The sequence below is a fragment of the Podarcis vaucheri genome, assembly GCF_965113315.1.
Source record: "Podarcis vaucheri genome assembly, chromosome: 7".
Lineage (NCBI taxonomy): Eukaryota > Metazoa > Chordata > Lepidosauria > Squamata > Lacertidae > Podarcis > Podarcis vaucheri.
In genome coordinates, this window is record NC_138765.1 from 89393479 (window position 1) to 89415520 (window position 22042).

At 47.7% G+C, this 22042-nt stretch overlaps 1 protein-coding gene across 3 annotated transcripts; it reads left to right on the forward strand.

Annotated features, from left to right (window-relative positions):
• The first annotated feature begins 2973 nt into the window (after window positions 1-2973).
• On the forward strand, window positions 2974-21383 carry AP3M2 (adaptor related protein complex 3 subunit mu 2). 3 transcript variants are annotated; one of them, XM_082230270.1, is made up of 10 exons: window positions 3040-3105; window positions 4753-4821; window positions 6294-6643; window positions 9719-9890; window positions 13053-13190; window positions 13492-13577; window positions 14915-15048; window positions 16604-16811; window positions 18303-18447; window positions 19902-21383. In XM_082230270.1, the coding sequence occupies exons 3-10, from the start codon at window positions 6371-6373 to the stop codon at window positions 20000-20002; spliced, it is 1257 nt and encodes a 418-aa protein (XP_082086396.1). In that variant the 5' UTR covers window positions 3040-3105; window positions 4753-4821; window positions 6294-6370; the 3' UTR covers window positions 20003-21383. The 3 variants fall into 3 exon arrangements, with proteins under 3 accessions (XP_082086397.1, XP_082086396.1, XP_082086398.1); XM_082230271.1 differs by lacking the exon at window positions 4753-4821 and having other exon boundaries at window positions 2974-3105; XM_082230272.1 differs by lacking the exons at window positions 3040-3105; window positions 4753-4821 and adding an exon at window positions 4871-4892.
• The last annotated feature ends 659 nt before the right edge of the window (window positions 21384-22042 follow it).

A 22042-nucleotide genomic window follows, 5' to 3' on the forward strand; every position in this document is an offset into this window, starting at 1 on the left:
CACAATTGTGTCAAGATATGCAACTGATATTTAATTAGTTTGTTTTGTATTATGTGTTATTATGTAAGAATGTTGAAATGTGTCTGACAGTGTGATTTCCACAAAGGGGGGCAATTTATTGTGTGTAACTGTTTTTTATGTTTAATGTCTTATTGCTTACACACCAATGGAGAATTCTCATGCATTTTATACTTTCTAATAGCTCACACTATTGTGTAGTCCAATGTTTAGCTCAATTTATAGCCACATTTCATTGTTCCACCTGGCACTCTGCCAACTTTCCCTATCCATTTTAAAATGTGCTAAAACTTGCTTTACCAAGGAGAAGCTTCTAAGAAACATGAAGGTGGATATGCTTTGGTTTAGCAGGAATGATCCCTTATAGAGTTAAATTGACTTATTTGGACAAAATGCCCTTTTAAGAACGGTTTTCCTTTAACAGACTGGTTTGAAAGGTTGAGAACCATGGGCACATAAATTCAAATTGGACTCAGTTTGAATTGGGCAAGTGTATCCAGGCTGCAATTAGCTTTTTGGTCCTTAAAGTGCAAGTGATCAACTTCCCAGGACTACAAGACCAGAGCCTGTAATAATAATAATAATAAATCCCATGGATTTTGGCCAAGGCGAAGACATTTCTCTCAGGACGTGTCCGAAACCTGTGCCAGCTGTGGTGGGTGCCAGGCTACATGAAAGCCCTAAGTGGATTCACCAGGGATTGTCACTACTGCGACACCGTGCCGATGTGAGACCACAGAAGAGCTACCTTGACACCTGAGAACACACAAATGGCCGGGGGGGGGAAGCAAACTGCACTTTTCAGTCATTAGTGGACCTTCCTGCCTAAATGCAAAGCATACATCACTATTGAGAAAATATTTCTTCCAAGGTGCTAGAATACCACAAGTAACTGAGCAGTGCACTGTTACACCATTATATTTCCATGCAAATATCCTTAAAGTAGCATGATATCCAAGTCCCTTTCAGGTTCACATGGACACACATCTGAGACGGAGAATACCAGGTTATTATTTACCACCTTAAATTGTGCGGAGAAAAGGATTGCAAAGTAGCCACCTTTGCAATCTTATCTCCGAAGGGGGGAACTGTAGCAGGAACCCCCCCACCCCAATCATTCTGTTTCCACAAACTTCACACACACTCACACTCACACACTACATACGCCACATTTCTGTTATAAATTCATAGAAAATCAACCATACATCGGATTTGCACTGTTCCATTTTTTACTCCATGTGACAAGGACTATCAAAGGGGGGTGCTTGGTTTCTGGTCAGCCATAATCCCTTCACCATCCCAGCACATCCACAGGAGCCCTGCCCAGTTGCTATGTCAACCCTGATAATCCCAGACAGAAGACCATCAAAATCACAAAGAACAGTGGATTCACCACAGGCTGAAACAAAGGACAATGATCAGATCTTCCCTCTGGGGGCAGGAAACTGCAAACTCCTCATTGTCACCTGGAAAGTACTCATGGGGAGGGGGAAAGGAGGAACCAGCTGGGTGACTGGACACTCAGGTTACCACCACAACTCCTCCCTCAACCCCTCCTTTCTGTAATGTATGCATGATGTCAACCCCTTCTGTAATGTATGCATGATGTCAACCCCTCCTTTCTGTAATGTATGCATGATGTTTCTGGGGGTGGGCTTAACCTGGAGGATGGGAATTTCAAAAGTTTTTATAAGGCCTTGCAGGCCATTGTTCTGGGTCTTTCCTCTCTCTTGCAAGGGAAGGGAACCCTGTTGCAACAGTTCAATAAAGGCCAAGCCTACAGGCTGCTGTTTTGCTCCAAGTTATCCTGGTTGGTGTCTTTGTTTTTGTCCAAGGGAGCCCTCAGATTTTTCCGTTAACATAGCCAAGTAAGATTGTTTTCCAAAACAGGGTTTTAGCAGTGAGTCCATAAGTGACTGTGGAGGCCAATTCTGGATCCACACGTCCTTCCACAGTGGGGACACTGGTTTCCGGGTGGGAGTTGATCACGGTGTGGATTTGCCAAGCATGCCTTCCTCTTAGCACATTTCTCCCTTGCGTCCTGAGTTCGAGTGCCTTCAAAGCCCACCTTTGGTAAAGGCTGTTCTCCAACTGGAACACTCGCAGGCCAGTGTTTCCCAGTTGTCAGTGTTTATACTACATTTTTTTAGATTTGCCTTGAGACAGTCTTTAAACATATTTTGTTGACCACCAGCATTACACTTTCCATTTTTAAGCTGGGAATAGAGTAGTTGCTTTGGAAGACAATCATCAGGCATCCGCACAACATGACCAGTCCAACGAAGCTGATGTTGAAGAATCATTGCCTCAACACTGGTGATCTTTGCTTCTTCCAGTACACTGGCATTAGTTCTCCTGTCTTTCCAAGTGATGTATCAAATTTTCAGAGACCCCGTTGATGGAATCTTTCGAGGAGCTGGAGATGGCGTTTATCAGTGGTCCATGTTTCACAAGCATACAGTAATGTTGGTAGTACAACAGCTTTGTAAACAAGGATTTTCCTGGTCCTCAAACACTCTGCACTGCAATCGGGAGAAAGCTCTTGTGGAAAGAGGCCCTTGGGAAAGAGAACTGCCCAGGCATCCCCCCCCCCCCCCCGCGCGCTGTGTTTCCAGCCCTTCAGGCGCCCTTAAAAGAGCCAGAATGACGCGCCCGCTGCGGCTGCTCCTCGATGACGTCACTGCCCTCCCGCCCTCTTTCTCGCGCGAGGCCCACCTGAGCGTCACGCGCTGCGCGTGCGTGGGCGGACGGACGAGGCGCGGGTTCGGGCGACGGCCCGTTGCTAAGGCCAGGGCCGCGGAAAGAGCCCCCCTGCTGCCGACCAATCGCCAGCCCCGCTCTCCGCTGCGGTCGAGGCTCACGGGCCGCCGCGGCTGCCACTCGGGTAGGTCGCCCCGCTATTGCCCCTTCGCTCCAGCCTATCAGCGTCCGACGTGGAGGAGCTCCGCCCCACGCAGCCGCCCCCTTCTCAGCTGGTGCTGCCGGCGGGGGGGGAGAGGGCGAGGGGCTGTCTGCCGCGAACCAATCAGCGGAGACCGCCGGGGCAAGGGGCGTGGCCAAGGCTCTGGCGAGGAGAGGGAGCGTCCGGTGAGCCGGGGCGGGCGGGCCGGACCCTGGAGCCCCGGGGGGCTGGGAGGGTCGCAGGCCGAGACTCCCGGGCGGGAAGGCGGGGCTGCGGCCCACGGGGGGTTCCGAGGCGCAGTCTCGCGGGGTTCCGCCAGTGGGGAGCGCAACATTGGCCAAGGTGGCGCCCTCCCAAGCGTAGGCTGCCAGCTGCTTTTGGACTCCAGTTCCCATCATCTCTCACTGCTGGTATTGCTAGCCGGGGATGGTGGGAGTTGTAGTCCAGAAATAGCTGGAGCCCCAGGTTTGGGAAACACTCTTCTAGGTGGTGTTCCACTCCAACTCCCCTCTGCGGAGGGCACCACCTTTGGCAAAGGCTGCTTGAGCCAGTATGTGCAGCAGCTAGAGCGTTGGTCAGGGTAGGACCTGGGAGACCAAATCCTGACACAGCCATGAAGCCCCTTTGGGCCAGTCACTGTCTCGGCTTAATCTCCCTGGCAAGGTTGCTATGGGGATTCCATGAGGTCATGTGGGTGAAATCTGTGGGGTTGCAATGGAGAACAGGGAGTTGAAAAGGTACATAAGATATAGGGCTCTGCCTTCCGGAGGTGTGGAGGGTTGTATGAAAGGGAGTGTTTGCGTAAGTGGCTCATGTGCTGGTATGTTAGGCGTGAAGGTGTCCCAGTGGGATGCTTAGGAGCTCCATGAGGGTCTTCAGCTTAGCATCCTAGAAGACAGTAGGGCCGTAATAGCCATGTTGAGTTGAAAACATTCCACATTTTCCAGCTCTTTATTTTTCTATGAAAATGCTTCCATTTTAAAAGTTTGTTACTAAGAATGAATGGATACCAAGTGCAATAATTCAATATTAGGCTACTTTGGAGTTTTAATTTTTTAATCTGTTTGCTAAATGCAAGTAAAACGAATGTGCTAAATTAGATTACTCCAATGCATCACAATATCTTCTGATGGAAACAGAAAACTATTCAGTGCAAATTTCCCTAAGTTGTATGGGGGAGGGGGAATTAATTTATTTTATTAACCCACATCACTAAGTAATAGTCGAGTTAGCAGAAATCCTCCCTGTGCTCTGGGGCAATTGTAATAGGAATTCTTAGAAATAACACATGCTCTAATGTGGAGGTGGAGCTCTTGGTTCTTAAAAACAACAACCCTGTGGATGTCTAGCTGTGAGCTATGCAGTTGTAATGAGGATTTTAAGAATTACAAGCAACATCCACGGACGGGCTTTTTATTCTGGAGAGCTGAGAGACTGCAGCTGGGGTTGCTTGCAGATTTACAACCTGTGTTGTGTAGGGGGTTGACTTACAGCATGGGTAGGGAAACTAAGGCCCAGGGGCTGGATGCGGCCCAATCGCCTTCTCAGTCCGGCCCATGGACAGTCCAGGAATCAGCGTGGGGCCTGCCTGGTGTTTTTACATGAGTAGAATGTGTGCTTTTATTTAAAATGCAAGGGGTGAGAATACCTTGACATCTTCCCCAACTTTGAGGTGGGAAGGGGGGGGTGTTGTTTTTGTTGCCCTGAACCTCAGAGCCATTTGGGAAATGATGAGAAGTCTACCTGCTGAGTGCCTCTTAGGTGCAATGTGGCCCCTCCACTCCTCCCAAGCAGAGAAGCTCAGAGGCTTATGCTATCCTTGCTTTTTCTAGGGGAAGACTGGCAAGTGCAATTGTGGATCCCTGAATAGAAAAACAGGAATGTGGATGCTGGAGACCCTGGTGATTACTAAGGGAAAGCCTGGGAGAAATTCACAACAGAGCTTTGGGGTCACATAGTATATTATTATCTGGTACCACATTAATTTGTAATACTAGCATTTTATTATAAGCAGCTAAGAAAGGAAACATTCTTGTAAATTTAAATAAAGTCTGCAATCCCAGCTGTCAAACAACTGCACAAATAAAAGAAGTTTTATTCTGCTCTTGAAACGCATTGAGGTTTGGGTTCTGGCAAACCCTAAGCGAGAATCTGATCCATAAATGTGCAGCATTGTCAGAAATGCCCCTGTGCATTCCCTTGATATTTGACATTGGTGCATGGATGTCATTGTAGAGAGAGTGCTTGTTGGTCAGGCTCAAGCCTTCACAAGGTATGTGACCCTGTGGAGAAAGCCTAACTGGAACTGATCAGTACATGCAGAAAACATAACACCATTTCTGCAAATACTGTCGCTGTTACTTTCCATCCATGCAATTGCATCGTAATCACATCACGTTTCCTGCCATGGTCCCACACCTGAAATTCTCACTCCAATTCTCTCTTGGTTGTGACTGCAAGTGTGAACCATCTCTCAGTTTGCTGTAGTCTCCAAAGCTTAACACCGGATGAGCTAATTGGATGAAGGCTAGGAATGAAAGGAAGGTATCTTACTTGTAATGGGGCACCTGGAAGTGAAGGGACAAGACTGGCTCAAGCTTAATAGATGATTGATAAAGTGAGCAGTCCAAAATTTGAGGAGGTGGGGGCTGACGTAGAGGGACATGAGAGGGTGTGTGAATGGAGACTGGCCAAGGGTTGCGGGGGATGGTGGTGTGTGTTTTTTGTTTTGAAGATCTATTCTGCAAGATGTCATTGACACAGTAATGGGGCATTAGTGGTGGGTGTATACTGGACCAGCCACACATCATTCCCCCTCCTTGGTTATTCTGGGATGCCTCCTCAGCATTATTGCCGCCTAGAGGGGCCCCTCATTGCAGCATAAAGAGATACAGGGTTTCAGCAGGAAGTTAAACATGGAAACAAAGCTGTAGGTCTGTCCTTAAACTTCTGAAGGCACAAACAGTATTAAAACTGAGATTACATATAACCACCCCAACACCCTCATGAGCTGCTGCTGCTGCTTCTTTGGCTATCACTCATAGCAGAGTGAGATTGTCTTCCATAAACACTGTTTTAACAGTGAACCATCTTGAGCAGCTGGGTGGGAGCTGCTGTGGCTGCTGGGCAATAAGGACCGGGTGGGGTGAAATTACTTTGGTCCTGAGATTTATTTGTTCTGATTACTCCTTTTATATCCCATCTTTTTATCCTCACAGCAACCCTGTGGTTAGGCAGAGAGACAGTGAGCTTCATGCTTGAGCTGGGATCTGAATCCTGGTCTCCCAGGTGCTAGTACAACACTTGTGAACTGGCCTTCCTCAATAACACTCAATGAAGTAATATATATTTTGTCACTGTTGATTTTTTAAAGATCTGAAGTAGCACAGTCCCACTTCCTCTGGACTTGGCAAGGCATCTCCAGCGTTGTGCTTCCCTGTTGGACCAGCCATGATTCACAGCCTCTTCCTGATCAACTCTTCTGGAGACATCTTCCTTGAGAAACACTGGAAAAGTGTGGTTAGCCGCTCGGTTTGTGACTACTTCTTTGAGGCACAGGAAAGAGCCTCAGAGGCAGAAAATGTGCCCCCCGTGATCCCCACCCCTCACCACTATCTCTTGAGTGTCTATCGGCACAAGATCTTCTTTGTGGCAGTGATCCAGACAGAGGTACCCCCGCTTTTTGTCATTGAATTTCTTCATCGGGTTGTGGATACTTTTCAGGTACGTAAAATGGCAACGAGGACTAGAATCTGGTGTAGGATTCTGTGTTTTGTCACAGGGCACCTCATGATCAGGAACATACGAAGCTGCCTTATACAGAGTCAGACCACTGCTCCATCTAGTTTTCCATGGTCTACACTGCCGGAGTGGGGGGGACGACTCAAAACCCTCCAGATGGAGGACTATTTGTTTGTTTGTTTGTTTGATGGGTTGTTGTTGGACTGTTGTTAAGCTTTCAGACCGCTTTTCAGGAGATGTTTGCAGCTCATGCAATCTATTGCCATTGGGCATGGTGACTGGGGAGGATGGCAGTTTGAGTCCATCGACATCTGGAGGGCCACAGGTTGCCTGCCACCAGTCCCACTGACTGGCAGCAGCTCTAAAGGGCTTCTGGAAGGAGTCTTTTGCCACCCCACCTGGAGATGCGTTCAGAGCAGGTGCTCCACCACTGAAGAACCACCCTTCTTTCGGGCTCTTGGCCGTGCGGACTCCTAGACCCCCATTTAAAAGGCCACCTCAGAGATGCTCCAGTTCTCTTTCCTAATTTTTTACCCTTCCTTACAGAAAAATGGCTTTCGCCTCCTTTCTTACTTTGGGCATGCTCAGACTGCACACCCACCACAATTTTCTAACTACCTGTCAGCACATGAGACCCAGTGATGGAATCTGAGTTGTAATCTGATGAGCTGAGCATCAGGGATGCTTCTCTGCACTCCTTCATTATTTATGTGCCTCATTTTCTCCTCCTCCAGTTACCACTGTAGCTTCCTGGTGACTGTAAGAAAAGGGCCGGGGAAGATGGAGGAGAGTCCACCCTCCCAAATTTGGGAAACTCCAGACCAACTTGGGTCATAATCCAGGGTGATGTTCTGATATCAACAGGACCAGATGCTTCCTAACTTCTAATAATTTTATACTTCAATTCTTCCAAATAACTTGTGGTGACAAGCATGGGTCTCTCCCCTCCGCCCTGTCCCTGCCCCCCACCACACAAAATATTCCCACTTTATCCTCACAAGACCCTGTAGGAGTAAGGTCAGTAAATAGTCACTGGCCCCAAGGCGCCTTGTGAGCCTCATGGCTGGGTGACATTGAAGCGCTTGTCTCCTTGGCCCTATTCCAGCATTCTCACCACAGTTACAGAGTGCTCTGGTTCACTTCCAGGTGGACCAGCGTTGTTCCCCAATTATTTTACTTCACTGTGTGGTTTTTTAATACTGAAATGCTATTCTTCATTTATACATTTTATAAATCTCAAAGTGGTTCACAGTATACATAAAAGCAATAAATAACACCAGTTAAAACATCGACAAGCCATATACAGTACTTTTCAACAACAGCAGCAACCAAGAGAGCAAAATTCTGTCTGAATTCCAGTTGCTGGAAGCACAGTGGGTGAGACTGCTCTTGTGCTCCAGTGCTGCTTTTGGGTTTCCCACAGACCTCTGGTTGGTCACAGGTTTTTGGACTAGATGGGCCATTGGCTTGATCCAGCTGCAGAGACATCCTGGAGAAGGTGTTGGTTCTATTCCAGGCTGTGGCTGTGGCCAAGGAACTGCTATTCCCTTCTGCAGATCCTCTCCGTGGTCGTGCAGGAATTTCTTGTTGTCCTCTGTTGTTTTAATTTTAACTTTCTTTCCTTTGTAGTTGAAAGATAAACCTTGGGGAAACTCCCACCTGTAGGGTATCCCGTTGCCTCTCAGTAGTCTTGCTAAGTCAGTATACGCGGTTCTAAGGTCCAGAAGTTGTTTTGGTATATCTTTATAAATTTCCGCTCTTTTATCTTGGATCTCAAGCGATTTCTTGAAATGAAGGTCTAGTATTTTGTCTCTCTCCTGTTTGGATCTCAGAATGATCAAACAGTCTCTGGGCCTGTCCCTCCTTGCTGCTCTTCCCAATCTAAACGCAGTTGTTATTTTAAAATCTTTATCTGCTTCTATACCCCAGAACTTAGAAAATTCTGCTGTCAAGTAGCCAATCAAATCTTCTTTCTCAAGCTCTGGGATAGATCTTAGTCTCAAATTATTTTCCCGATTTCTCAATTCCACCATAGACAGGTGAGAGCAAAATTCTGTCTGAATTCCAGTTGCTGGAACCACAGTGGGTGAGACTGCTCGGGTGCTCAGGTGCTGCTTTTGGGTTTCCCACAGACCTCTGGTTGGCCACAGGTTTTTGGACTAGATGGGCCATTGGCTTGATCCAGCAGGTTCTTAAGATGTTCTTAAAGGAGTTCTATACCAATAGTCAAGGAATCCCAGAAAGGTCTTCAGTTGTCTGCAAAAGGCCTCCATTGTCTATGCTCACCTGGTCTCTATAGGGAGCTCGTTCCACAAAATGGGCTCCTCAATGGAAAAGGCCCTCCTTTGAACCCATGCCAAATGGACTTTGGTATGGGGAGCAGTGCCCCCCCCAATAGATTGCAGTCACCTGCATGGACTGTGGATGGAAAAGGCTGACCTAACCTGGTCCCAAGCAGTACCATTCGTTCCTTGTGATCCCATGTATCCCATGTGTGAGAGGTGAGTGCTGCCAAAGCCGGCATAGATAAAACTCCAGGCTCGCTGCCAGTTGCTGTCTTTTAGATTCATTTACAAAGTTCAAAAGAAAGTTTCCAGAGCTTCAAAGCATGTCTGACCCTGTCGGCTAAGATGCCCCTTAGGGTTTTTTTTTTACTTTTTCTTCCCCAGCAGGCTGGTCGGTGGAAACCCCGCCTCTGATTTCCTCTGTTCAAAGAATAACTAGTTCCGGGCTCAGCCTCCCCCCTCCCTGCCTCTTCTTCGCTGTCGGATGACAGGCTACTAATTATCTCTTTAGGCTCTCTATAAGTGCTGGTCTCTCCCCTTAGCTCTTTTGCCGTTTCCATCTCCCTGACACCATGGGCCAGGACTCTCCATATCTCACTGTGCTGCTCCCAGTGATACCTCAAAACTCCTGCTTGAAGTGGCTTCCTCACCTTGCTACACAGGAAAACCACCTCTGGCTTTTCTTTTCATGGGGAATAAGCGGAGCTCTCCCTCTTTGGCCTGTTTCAGCAGACACCCTGAGGAGGCTTGTTAACCTTGTTTCCACACACAGGATTATTTTGGCGTCTGCTCCGAGATTGTCATCAAGGACAATGTCGTGGTGGTCTATGAGGTGCTGGAGGAGATGCTGGACAATGGATTCCCATTGGCTACTGAGTCCAACATTCTGAAGGAGCTGATCAAGCCCCCGACCATCCTACGGACAGTTGTCAACACCATTACAGGTCTGTGATTTTGTGTATGTGTGTGTGTGTGGTCTCCAAATAACCTATTTATTGAGCGTTCACTCTGATTTGTTCGCAGGGAGATTGGATGGCGTTAACTGATGAGCACGCATTCTCATTTGTTGGTGGGGTGGTTAAACGATGATGCAGTGCAGCGAGAGTTATCTCACACTTTTCACTGGATTTTCCCAGTGGGCGAGGGCTGAGCCTTAACAGGTGAACTAGTGGAGAACTGGTGTAAGAGCTTTAAAGTAAAAAGGTTTCACAGCTGCATTTTGCAACTGGAAGTTTGTCCCCACTGAGACAAGTAGGATTTGCTTGCAAGTAAATTTTATGCAGGGTTGCATCAATGAGAGATACATTTGATGAGAGATGCATCAGACTCTGGTGGTGTTCATAACTTCCTGAAGAATCTTCACTGCATGTGCTAGATGGATCCCATGACTTACTGTTTTCACTGGGGAAGCGCAGGTGGCATTGTGGACCTCCTCTTGACAAAGAGCACAGCCAGGTTTATCCTCCTGAACAGCTGGAATGAATGGAAGAGGCAGCTCTTTCAGCTCAGTTCAGATGATGTCAAGAAGACTGTCACGAACAAGTTTGACAACTGAATGGTTCTGAGACACTATTCTGCATCTAGACAACCTGACAACTGACCCATATTCAGTTCAACAGCTGTTCTTCATATTTGGCTTTGACCGCTTTCTACTTCTAATTTTTAGAATCATAGAATCATAGAGTTGGAAGAGACCACAAGGGCCATCGATTCCAACCCCCTGCCAAGCAGGAAACACCATCAGAGCACTCCTGACATATGGTTGTCAAGCCTCTGCTTAAAGACCTCCAAAGGAGGAGACTCCACCACACTCCTTGGCAGCAAATTCCACTGTCGAACAGCTCTTACTGTCAGGAAGTTTTTCCTAATGTTTAGGTGGAATCTTCTTTCTTGTAGTTTGGATCCATTGCTCCGTGTCCGCTTCTCTGGAGCAGCAGAAAACAACCTTTCTCCCTCCTCTATGTGACATCCTTTTATATATTTGAACATGGCTATCATATCACCCCTTAACCTCCTCTTCTCCAGGCTAAACATGCCCAGCTCCCTTAGCCGTTCCTCATAAGGCATCGTTTCCAGGCCTTGGACCATTTTGGTTGCCCTCCTCTGGACACGTTCCAGTTTGTCAGTGTCCTTCTTGAACTGTGGTGCCCAGAACTGGACACAGTACTCCAGGTGAGGTCTGACCAGAGCAGAATACAGTTGCACTATTACTTCCCTTGATCTAGATGCTATACTCCTATTGATGCAGCCCAGAATTGCATTGGCTTTTTTAGCTGCCGCGTCAATAAGTCAATAAGTTTTGTCAATACGTTTTCTCACACTGCAATACAGGCCAGTGAGCTGATTGTCTGCACTGAAGGCAGGGAACCTATGGCTCTCTAGATAACATTGGGCTCCAACTCTTATCCGCCTCAGCTCACATGGCCTGTGGTCAGGAATGAGGAGATTTGGAGCCTTAACAACATCTAGAGGGCTTCCCATTCCTGGTTTGCATGCAGATTATATGCCCCCACAGCTCCTACCTTCAGATAGTCTCATTTGGTCATCAGTGGCTATGTTTGGATGATCAAATCTTGGCTTAATATGCCAAGTTATGAGCCAGCGTTGTTCCTCCACATGCAGCTGCTTTGCTGCTCCCTTCATAGAATGGGGAAATGAGCCAGGAAGCCACAGTTTAAAAATAGCTTCTCATTATGTACCAACCTGGAAGCTATGATTAATGGCTTCTCAGCAAGCCAGAATATGGAGAGACAGCCTAAAGTTGGTTGGCTTGGAAGCAGTTAACCATAGTTTGTTGGTTTGAATGTAAGTAGAAGCTATGGTTAACTGTTGCACGTACCCATTGTCTCCAACTGTAGCTTTGGGGACCTAAACAAAGCTTTCCTGAAAAAGCACCTTCTCCCATTCATCCTAGATCTCTGTGAGGATGAAGGTAGCCAAGAGGTTATGCCTTAGTTTGAGAATAATGTTCTCAGGGCTAATGGTGATGGGATCTGTCTTGCCAATGTGGAGAAGATTTTTAATTATTATTTGATTTTATTTATAATTTGTTCTGAACTACAAATGAACAGTCAGAATCCCAGCAGGGATCTTGCCCGCCCATGTTCCCACACTGTAAGATTTATACACAGTTTCAGTGTGCATAAGACAATGTTCATTTCTCTGTCCAGTTCTGGGCACCACAGTTCAAGAAGGACACTGACAAACTGGAACGTGTCCAGAGGAGGGCAACCAAAATGGTCAAAGGCCTGGAAATGATGCCTTATGAGGAACGGCTAAGGGAGCTGGGCATGTTTAGCCTGGAGAAGAGGAGGTTAAGGGGTGATATGATAGCCATGTTCAAATATATAAAAGTTTGTCACATAGAGGAGGGAGAAAGGTTATTTTCTGCTGCTCCAGAGAAGCGGACACGAAGCAATGGATCCAAACTACAAGAAAGAAGATTCCACCTAAACATTAGGAAGAACTTCCTGAGAGTAAGAGCTGTTCGGCAGTGGAATTTGCTGCCAAGGAGTGTGGTGGAGTCTCCTTCGTTGGAGGTCTTTAAGCAGAGGCTTGACAACCATATGTCAGGAGTGCTCTGATGGTGTTTCCTGCTTGGCAGGGGGTTGGACTCGATGGCCCTTGTGGTCTCTTCCAACTCTATGATTCTATGATTCTATGACTTCTCCTACTGTACCAGAAGTTGTCCCTGGAGGGCGAATGCCTCACAGACCTGCAAGAACATATGCAAAGAAGATTTTTCAAGAAGACACAAATACCCCCAAGTTTGGTGCATTCCTTGCCATAAAAATGTGAGCAAATTTATGTGTGAGTAGCTCTCATTAACCTCAGCGAGACTTGGCTGCTCCCTTTGGGCTGTGGGATATTTTGCTGCAAGAGTTGCAAACTTCCATATGCATACAGCTTCTGCCCTATGAATCTGGTATGCAGAAGCAAAATATTTTGGCTCTTCCTGGTGGGAACTCCTTGCACTAAATGCAATCTGAAAATACTGCTGTTTCTGAGAGAGAGAGCAGTGTTTTGCTGTGGTACAAGAGTATGAGAAATTAGGAAATGGGTGTGGCTGTCCACTTGTCTACTGCCATCTCTTTTAACCTTTTCAGGAAGCACCAATGTGGGAGAGCAGCTCCCCACAGGACAGCTGTCTGTTGTTCCTTGGCGAAGAACCGGTGTGAAGTACACCAACAACGAGGCCTATTTTGATGTGATTGAGGAGATAGATGCCATCATTGACAAATCAGGTACATAGATCTGTATTCACATGGCATCGCCTCTAGGCAGCAGTGTCCTTGCCTCAATGAACAGAAGCAGCAGCATTTGGGGCCAAAGGAAGACACATTTCAATGCTTTCCCCTCCTCTTGTTCATTTCATTTCCCTCGCCAGTGATGGTGTTTGCATGCTACTTTTCAGATGTAACTTACAAAGTGATCTACCATTTTGAAAAGTCTTGACTACTGTTAACCATAATCAGTGTCCAAAGTGATTTCCCTGGGTTTCCTGACCTCCTTTGTGACCCACTTGGGTTTTATTTCCCATGGCAGGTTCCACGATTACGGCTGAAATCCAAGGGGTGATTGATGCTTGCGTGAAATTAACTGGGATGCCAGACCTTACCCTCTCCTTTATGGTAAAGTTTGAGAGGGCCATAGGACCTCTTGCTTGCTTTTTCCATGCTCTGAATAGACCTACTGGAATTAAGGATCATCACAGGCTTATGGTCCCCTCCGTATGTCCTTTCTCTTGTGCCTTAATGATTATTTGCACCCATGATCTTGATGGGACAGTTAAAGGCAACCCCACTTGCTGTACTGCTTGTGCCTGCAAAACATTTGGGGCAGAAATCCTGCTTCATCTCCAATCCATGCATGTCTTGTAACTCTCTGCTGAAATCTTGTGTATTTTTTTATACTGTAAATACTCTGTTTGTTTTTTGTCCTTCTTTTATTGCGCTATAGTGCAATAATGGCCCACCAGGCAGCAGTGATGTGGTCACGTTGGGCAAACATTGCAGAACAAATGAAGTGGAATGGTGTGGGTGGGTGGTCCATTAATCTCAATGGTTCCCGTTTAATTGGATACAACTCTGTGCTTCTCTTCCGTATAAAAATGTCAGGGTGGCATATGTAATATAGTAGAACAGTTGGTGTATAAAAACATTCACATGCCAGATTGTAAAAAAGCAGGAGGAGCCAAGCAGGAAAATTGCTGCCTACAGTGATGCTTAGGCAATTTTTAAAATTATTTGCCTAGCAACAGTACAGCATCAAAGTCAGCACCAGGCAAGCACCCCTAGGGAAGGCATTCCATACCTGGCTATATGGAGCCTCACAACAGAGAAAGACCTTTTTCCTGCTCTCTCTGTGCCTCGCTTCAGATGTCAGGGAAGCCTGGAAGATGGCCATCAAGCCCAAGGGGGCTTGTGTGGTCCTTCATCACTTGATGACTGTTGAGGTCCAGGCATTCAAGTGGGGCTTGTCCTGCAGACCTGCCAAGGTTCCCTGGGGGAAGATGCCAGAGGAACTGGCTGGTGTGGGTGGAAGGCACTGCAGAATGTTGTGGTGGGAAGGAGGGTTTAAACTAGGGGTGGGGGACACTTTTTCAGCTGAAGGGCCATATTTCCTTTTGGGCAACCCCTTGGGGGCCACATGACAGTGTTGCATGGAGACAGAGGCAAAAGCAAGCAGAGCAACAAACCTTTGTCTAGTAGGCTGGTTTCTGCACATGCTCATCTCTCCTCCATCCAGACAAGCAAGAGTCACTACCAAAGTTCAAGGGCACCTATCCAAGTGAAAGCACCCAAGGAGGGTCCAATGCCTGGCCGGGGAGGGTGTGTGACCTGGGGAGAGTCCCAAAGGCCCAGCCCTCAATTAGACCTCTGAAATGGGTATTAAGACAACCCACTGATTTCAGGAGAGAGAACAGTCTGGTTAGAAATCTCTGCTGTCTTTATCTTGCTTGCATTAGAATCCCAGGTTGCTGGATGACGTCAGCTTCCACCCTTGTGTGCGTTTCAAGCGTTGGGAATCAGAACGAATCCTCTCCTTCATTCCTCCAGATGGGAACTTCCGTCTGCTGTCATATCATGTCAGCGCTCAGAAGTAAGGAGCGGGGTTGGGAGCAGTCATTGACTCCCAAGGTCCAGGAGCTTTCCCTAAACCCTTGGTTTGAAAAGGAATCCCTCGTGGTGACATTCTGCTTCTCCCCCACCCAGGGGAACTGCCACCCTCTTATTGGCTCCATTCCCTTTTTGATTTTATTTCTCTTCTCTTCATTGCCCACCCTTCATCATCAAGTCCCAGGGCGGGTTACAACAACTTAAAATTCTGAATTAAAAACAGAACATACTACATTCACAAGAGTACGGTATGTCCTGAAAACACACATCTCGGGCGTCTAAGGGTAACGAGGTATGTCTCCAGCATTTGCCGAAAGCTACGCAGCAAAGAAGCCAGTCTGTAAGGAAGGAGGCAAGGTTTTATACACACACACACACACACACACACACACTGACTGACTGACTGACTGACTGACTGACTGACTAAAATCTATAAATCTGAAAGTAGTTGTCATTGGGAATGCTGACAATGTAAATTCATAGTTTTGCAAGCCAAATTTAAAAAGGAAAAAAGCACTTGGGAGCCACCATCTCTCCCCCAAATTTGTTTCAGATCTACAATGCATCTTTGGCTCTACAAAAATCCTTGTCCTCCACAAGGCATTCCCAAATGATGCACCTGGAACACATTGTGCAGAGGAAGCTTACAGGCAACTCCGCTTGCACAGGGGTTGTGTTCCAGGTCATTGCGTGCTTGTGAGAAATTGTGTGTAATCAGAGCACCCATTGAAAAACCTGCAAACACCTCATTGAGCCCCTGCCCCACCCTGCCCCTTTTTGTGACTTTTGGGGTAACATCAAAGTTTAGCACAGTGCACGCATGTGCGGTCGAGTACATAACAGTCACTGCCTGTACTGTATATATTTTTGGCAAAGATTAGAAGTCACAGAATATAGAGAATCAAAAATAAATAGCCTTGGGTGCAGAGGCCAGAGAGAACTAACCACAGGCTATTGAAATCCCACTCCTCAGACCACCAGAGTGCTGCTCAACAGTCCCTTCTGGCTTCTTGCATATTACTGCCAATGCATTTGGAATTACCATGGAAAACCTGGGGAAGATATTCTTTCAGGTGTTCCTCTGCAGTCATAAGAACTAGAAACCTTTAAAATATAATAGATATCATTGTGCAAGGAAGACATCAGAGCCTACTTCAGAAGGACTCTCCTCTCCCTGCCCTGCTCCCCACAGACACCAGCCAGCCCCAGCTATCCTCTAGGAAGGACCATCGCATGTGACTGCTGAACATTAGCCTGCTACACAGGACCGGGCAGGTTAGGGCGGCTTTCTCCAACCTGGTGCCCTGCTCCAGATGCTTTTAATTGCCATTCCCATCATCATTGGCCAGCACAGTGGGGCGGCGGCGGGGTGAGGGGTGTGCGGTTTGGACCACAGTGCCGAAACGTGACTGCCCTACTAGCTAGGCTTGATGAGAGTTGTTTTCCAAAACATATGGAGCAGGACACCAGGTTGGGGGGAGCTGGTTTTTACTGCTGCTGCTGCTGCTGCTGCTGCAATGGTGTCTCCTCTCTTCCAGCTTGGTGTCCATCCCTGTTTATGTGAAGCACAACATCAGTTTCCGGGACAGCAACTCCTTGGGCCGCTTTGAGATCACCGTGGGTCCCAAGCAGACAATGGGGAAGAGCGTGGAGGGGGTGATGGTCACCAGCCAGATGCCCAAAGGAGTCTTAAACATGACCCTCACGCCTTCGCAGGGGACGCACACATTTGATCCTGTCACAAAGGTGAGAAGGGAGGTGCGGATGGGGCAGCAGAGTCTGGTTCTTGAACAATTTCTCTCGTCTTCCAGGAAGAGAGGAGATGAGAGCCCCTTGACCCATTTAGATGCTTTTCAATGTCTTTTCAAATTAGGGCAATTAGAGTGGCACAATTTCTGCATGCGGTTCTCCAGCCAAATAACGTGTACAGAAATATATACTAAACTGTGCATAGAAACATGTGTATTAGTGAAAACAACATACAATAATGTATTATATTACAGGAAATTGCTTGTGAAATTGTGTATATTACTAAAAATAGTATACCAAAATGTGTTCACTAGGAGAAATTAGCACTAAGATGCTGGTGAATTTTCAGGAGGATTAAAAAATAATAATCCACAAGTTGCTGCAGAAATTTGGAGTACAGATATTACGACTGAAAAAATGAGAACCTGAGATCCATTCCTACTTGCCACACAATGTTTTTTCTTTCTTTGGCGATCACTTTTAGCAGAGTAAGATGGTCTTCCACAGAGTTTTAGCAATGAGTCCGTAAGTGACTGTGGAGGCCAATTCTGGATCCACCCATCCTTCCACAGGGGGACATTGGTTTCCGGATGGGAGTTGATCATGGTGTGGATTTGCCAAGCGGGCCTTCTTCTTAGCACGTTTCTCCCTTGTGTCCTGAGTTTGAGTGTCTTCAAAGCCAAGACACTTGAAGACAGGCCACACAATGTGCATATGCACTGATATATTGAACCCAAGTTAAAAACATTTTGCAGTCGCCAAGGCAGTCAAGTGAGTAGAGTGGAACTGGAGATGGCAGCAATAGGAATGACCAGTTTGCTTTAAGAGAGGAAAGGTCTTGGTCAGCCCACTAGAGGTGTCCAGTGAGCAAACAATGAATTCCCCAGGGAGGGCACCACTGCTTAGAAGCCCCTGTTCTTACTGTTTCCTCCCAGGCAGCAGCACCCTGGGAAGGGTGTCTTGGATGATTAACTAAAGCTTCCTGTCCACACTTAGGTCCTCTGAATAGAGCAAGAACTTGCTTCTGAATAAGCACACAAGAGGGGTGAGATGTAAACTCAAATTAATTCACAGTGCATTAGCTGCAGATTGGTCTGCATGTCTGAGGTCAAGGCAGAGGCATATTCTGATACCCTTCCTTCCTGTGTGTCAGCACTGCAAGTCCTACACTTTCCAGGCCCCAAACCTTATTTTATTTTATTTATTCATTTATTACCTTTATATTGCAACTTCCTTCCAAGGAACTCAAGGTGATACACTTCTTTTTCTCCTCCCCGTTTTATCTTCACAACAATCCTGTGAGGCTGAGAGTGAGTAACTGTCCCCAGGTCACCCAGCGAGCCTCATGACTCAGTGGGGATTTGAACCCTGGTCTCTCCCAGGTCCTAGTCCAGCCCTCCAGCCATGACATCACACTGGCTTTCAACCTTCCACTCTCTTACTGACTCCAAGCTCTGTGGTTGCCTGTCTTCTGTTTCTCCTGTGAAGCTGCTGTCTTGGGATGTGGGGAAGATCAACCCCCAAAAGCTGCCCAATCTGAAGGGGACCATGAGCCTCCAGGCAGGAGCCTCCAAGCCGGACGAGAACCCCACCATCAACCTGCAGTTCAAAATCCAGCAGCTGGCCATTTCCGGTATGTGGGCAGAGAGTTCAGTAACGCTCCGCTTTTTTAAACTTACGCACTTCCGTTTGAAACATTTCTCTCTCAGTTGACCCAATTAGGATAAACCAAAGCAGACGACAGCAGAGGGTGGTGGGCCTGCAAGGCAATTTAACAGCCTGTTGCTGACGCAAAAGCCACCCTTATTCCATCTTAATGGTTGCTTTGAGCCGCCTTGAAAAGCTCCCACTCTGTTGGGCAAATAGGTGGGGGGATTGGTGTTTTAATGAATGCCCAGTGTCCCCTTTGCCAGTTTCTTTAAAGAGATACCTGACCAAAGCAGGTAGGTCTTCCTAGGCCAAACGTTCTCTACCCTGGACGCCATCCTTGAGAATCCCCTTTCTTCTGTCATGCCCTATCAGTCTGGTGCCAGGAGGAGCTCACGCATCCAGGCCGGTCAGCATGCCCGGTGAGTGACTTGCTACGAGAAGGTTGGGAGTGAATGGAGGCCTCTTCAGCCTCTGCCTTCCGTCCTGCCTCTTCTGGCTCCACGTCCTTTGGGGAAGCAGTGTCCTTAAAGGGGCAGCCTCTGGCCTAGGCGCTGTGGCCTCCTGCCTCCTGTGGTCCCTGGTCAGGTCATTTGGGAGGGGCAGGCACTTGGTTCCTCGAGCTCAGGTGAAGCATCTTGGCTCTGGTTCTCTGACCCCCTGGTGTTGTGGGAGCTGGGCTCAGAGATTCCCTTACTACCTGTGTCAAGCTTGGAGCCAGGAACCAGATCTGGCTCCTTAACCGAAGGATTAAGGAGGTATCCTGATCGTTGCTGGACTCTGTTCTGGGGCACTTAGCCACTCACCTAACATTTATTAAACTTCTTAATGACATTATCTTGCCCAAGGCAACCCAAAGCGACTTAACAACCCACTCACCCACCCCACAGAGATACACTAAAACCAGGGGAGGGGATACATTAAAAACATCCCACCCCCTTCTAAAAGGCCACAGATAGTTAAAGAACGAAGTCCTGGTTACAGAGGATTTATTTATTTTTTTTGCCTGGTGCCTAAAGACAGGGATGTACAAAGCAGCAATCTTACTGCTACAGGGGGACATGTGAAAGAGACTATATGGCTCAGTGGACTGCAGCAGACGATTAGTCCCCTCCTTTGCTCCTTCCCATCTCTAGCGTAATAGGTTTCATGAAGATTAAGCAGTTCTGTGCACATGTGCTTAACAGTCTCAACATCCCAAAGGGCTAAGAGGAGACCACTGGATCAGGCCAGTGGCCCATCTAGTCCCACACGCTGATCTCACGGTGGCCAAGCAGATGCCCTGCGAAGTGCACAAGAGCCCCCCCCTCACCTGTGGCTCCCAGAAATGGGCACTCGGGTCTTCTGCCTCCGTCAGTGGAGGCAGAACAGAGCCGCCATGTCTGGTCTTCCCCAGTTGCTCTCCCCCAACCTCTCTCCTTACCTTTTCCGCCCTCCTAGGTTTGAAAGTGAATCGCCTGGACATGTACGGAGAGAAATACAAGCCTTTCAAAGGGATCAAATACATGACCAAAGCTGGGAAGTTCCAAGTGAGAACCTAACGGTGGCCCTGCCCGCAAAAAGGCTTGCGTGTGCCCTGACTTTCAGTCCGACTGTGTCCCACCTCCCAGAGCTGCTCCTTGCTATGGCCCACCTGGAGTAGGTCAAGGCAGGTATCTCTTCCCACCCCCACCCCTGCCAGCTGGGCAAACCTAGCACTTACACCTGGATCTTAAATTGTGAAGCCCTTGGGTGGGATTGAAGAGCAAACGCGAAACTGTGAACCATCTTCCCGGCTTACCAGCGAATGTTTCAGCTCATGAAAACCCTGCCCCCGTCTCCCTATTTTTTGGCTGGCATTTGCTTAGTTATTTGCTGTCTGGCGTTCCAGTAGCATCTGAAGACAGGAGGAGACGTCTGTAGAGATTGAGGGGTTTAATCCTGAAGATGCTCCTCCTCTTTTGCATCCGGTACTCTTCTTGTTTGTTTCAAAGGCTGCCTAGGAAAGAACTCCCCACCTCGTAAATCCTTGACAAAGAGCTGGCTGAAGAGGACTGGAGAGGGGAACAGGATGCTCTCCTCATTTCCTCCTGTCCCGTTTTAAATGTATTGCTTGGGGAAGAGGTTGGAAAGAGCTAATAGTCTTGCGGGGCCTGAAGGTCCCGTGGAAGAGGCACTTGAGCTCCTTGCAGATCTGCCAAGGGCCAGTCCAACACTCATCTGTCTCGAATGGCTTTTTGCAGATTTCTTGGTCATGCTTTGAAAACCACAAAGCCTGTTCATCCAGAGATAGCAGTGCGACACAAAATGCAACTGTGTTCAGGGCTGCTGCTGCTGCTGTTGCTGCACCATCTTTCGCTGTCCAAAAAATCCCCGTTATTTTCTTTGCTGAAGGGTTGTGGTGGGAGGGGAGGCTGTGTCCCCTGTGTCCTTCGTCTTGCTAAGGCAGCCCCTTCACCAATCTGGTTGACCTCCAGGCACTTTGGACCACCCTGGGGCTGATGAGAGTTGCAGTCCCAAACATCTGGAGGGCCCCCAGACAGTGAAGGCTGGATTCAGGGAGTGGAGTGGTGGCAGGAGCCTGGGGCTTTGCGGGGGCTGCTTTGTGGCTCCTCTTCCTGCATGCAGTGGTGTGTTGCTCACCTGGCTGTCCTCTCTCTTAAGCATATCGCTCCTATGCAAGTAGATTATCAGATTATAGTTGGGTGCATACCGGTCAGAGCTTACATCAATTTGCACGTTTGTTTGTTTTATAAAACACAGCAAAGCCAGGTTGTTTCCTTTTTGACACAGCAAACCATCTTCCGAATGTCCCCATTGTTGAGAACTCTAAAAGCACAGCATACAGCTGTGAGCCACATGGGGAGAATCCACGAGGCTGGTTAGTTACTGTGCCAAAACAATCCTTGCACGCTGGACTTCACGATTCAAGTGCCCATTTTTTTTTAAGACAATAATTATTAAAATGGCAGTGTACCCTGGATCGCTTTTTCAGGACTCTGGTGGGTCAGAATCTCAGAAGACCCTTTCGCCCGTCAGATCCCTGCCACTCTCTGAGTGCAAAGAAGACAGAATTAGGTGCATCCCCTTGTAGCCCGGGGAGGTTTTCTCTTAAAGGAATTTCCTCCACCCTCAATGATCACCTTCCTACAGTGAGACCCCATATGTAATCACCAGCCCATTGACTTGCAGCCGCTAGCAGATTATAAGGTGGTGCCATTTTTAGCAGAGTGTTGTAATGTGGTAATCTGTCTGCATGATTCTGCAGCAGCTGTCATTTCCAAACACTTTTGAATGATAATGTGTAGATCTGATCCAAATGTGACTTAAAGTCCCTGGCCAGATCTGCTTTCTCCAGGGAGGGGTGCAGCTGACACACCTGCTGAAACTGGGCCAAAGCACTCCTTGCCACCTGAAGATGTGGAAGCAGCTCCAGATCTGAGAGCACCTACAAAACTTGAATTGGGTCCTTCAGAGGGAGCACAAGCCCACCAGGAACAGGCCTGCCCTTCTGTTCTTGCCCCAGCATTTCCACAGACCATTGCCTGGCTTAAGCCTTAGCTTCCCATGCAAAGGGGAGTCCACATCCAGACTGGCTGCAG

What these genes read in the sequence shown, in the direction of transcription:
- AP3M2 (XM_082230271.1), top strand. Translation starts at nt 6,371, where the DNA reads ATGATTCACAGCCTCTTCCTGATCAACTCTTCTGGAGACATCTTCCTT. An exon ending in GGGTTGTGGATACTTTTCAG is followed by an intron (nt 6,644 to 9,718) that starts GTACGTAAAATG and finishes TTCCACACACAG; the next exon opens with GATTATTTTGGCGTCTGCTC. An exon ending in TATCATGTCAGCGCTCAGAA is followed by an intron (nt 15,049 to 16,603) that starts GTAAGGAGCGGG and finishes CCTCTCTTCCAG; the next exon opens with CTTGGTGTCCATCCCTGTTT.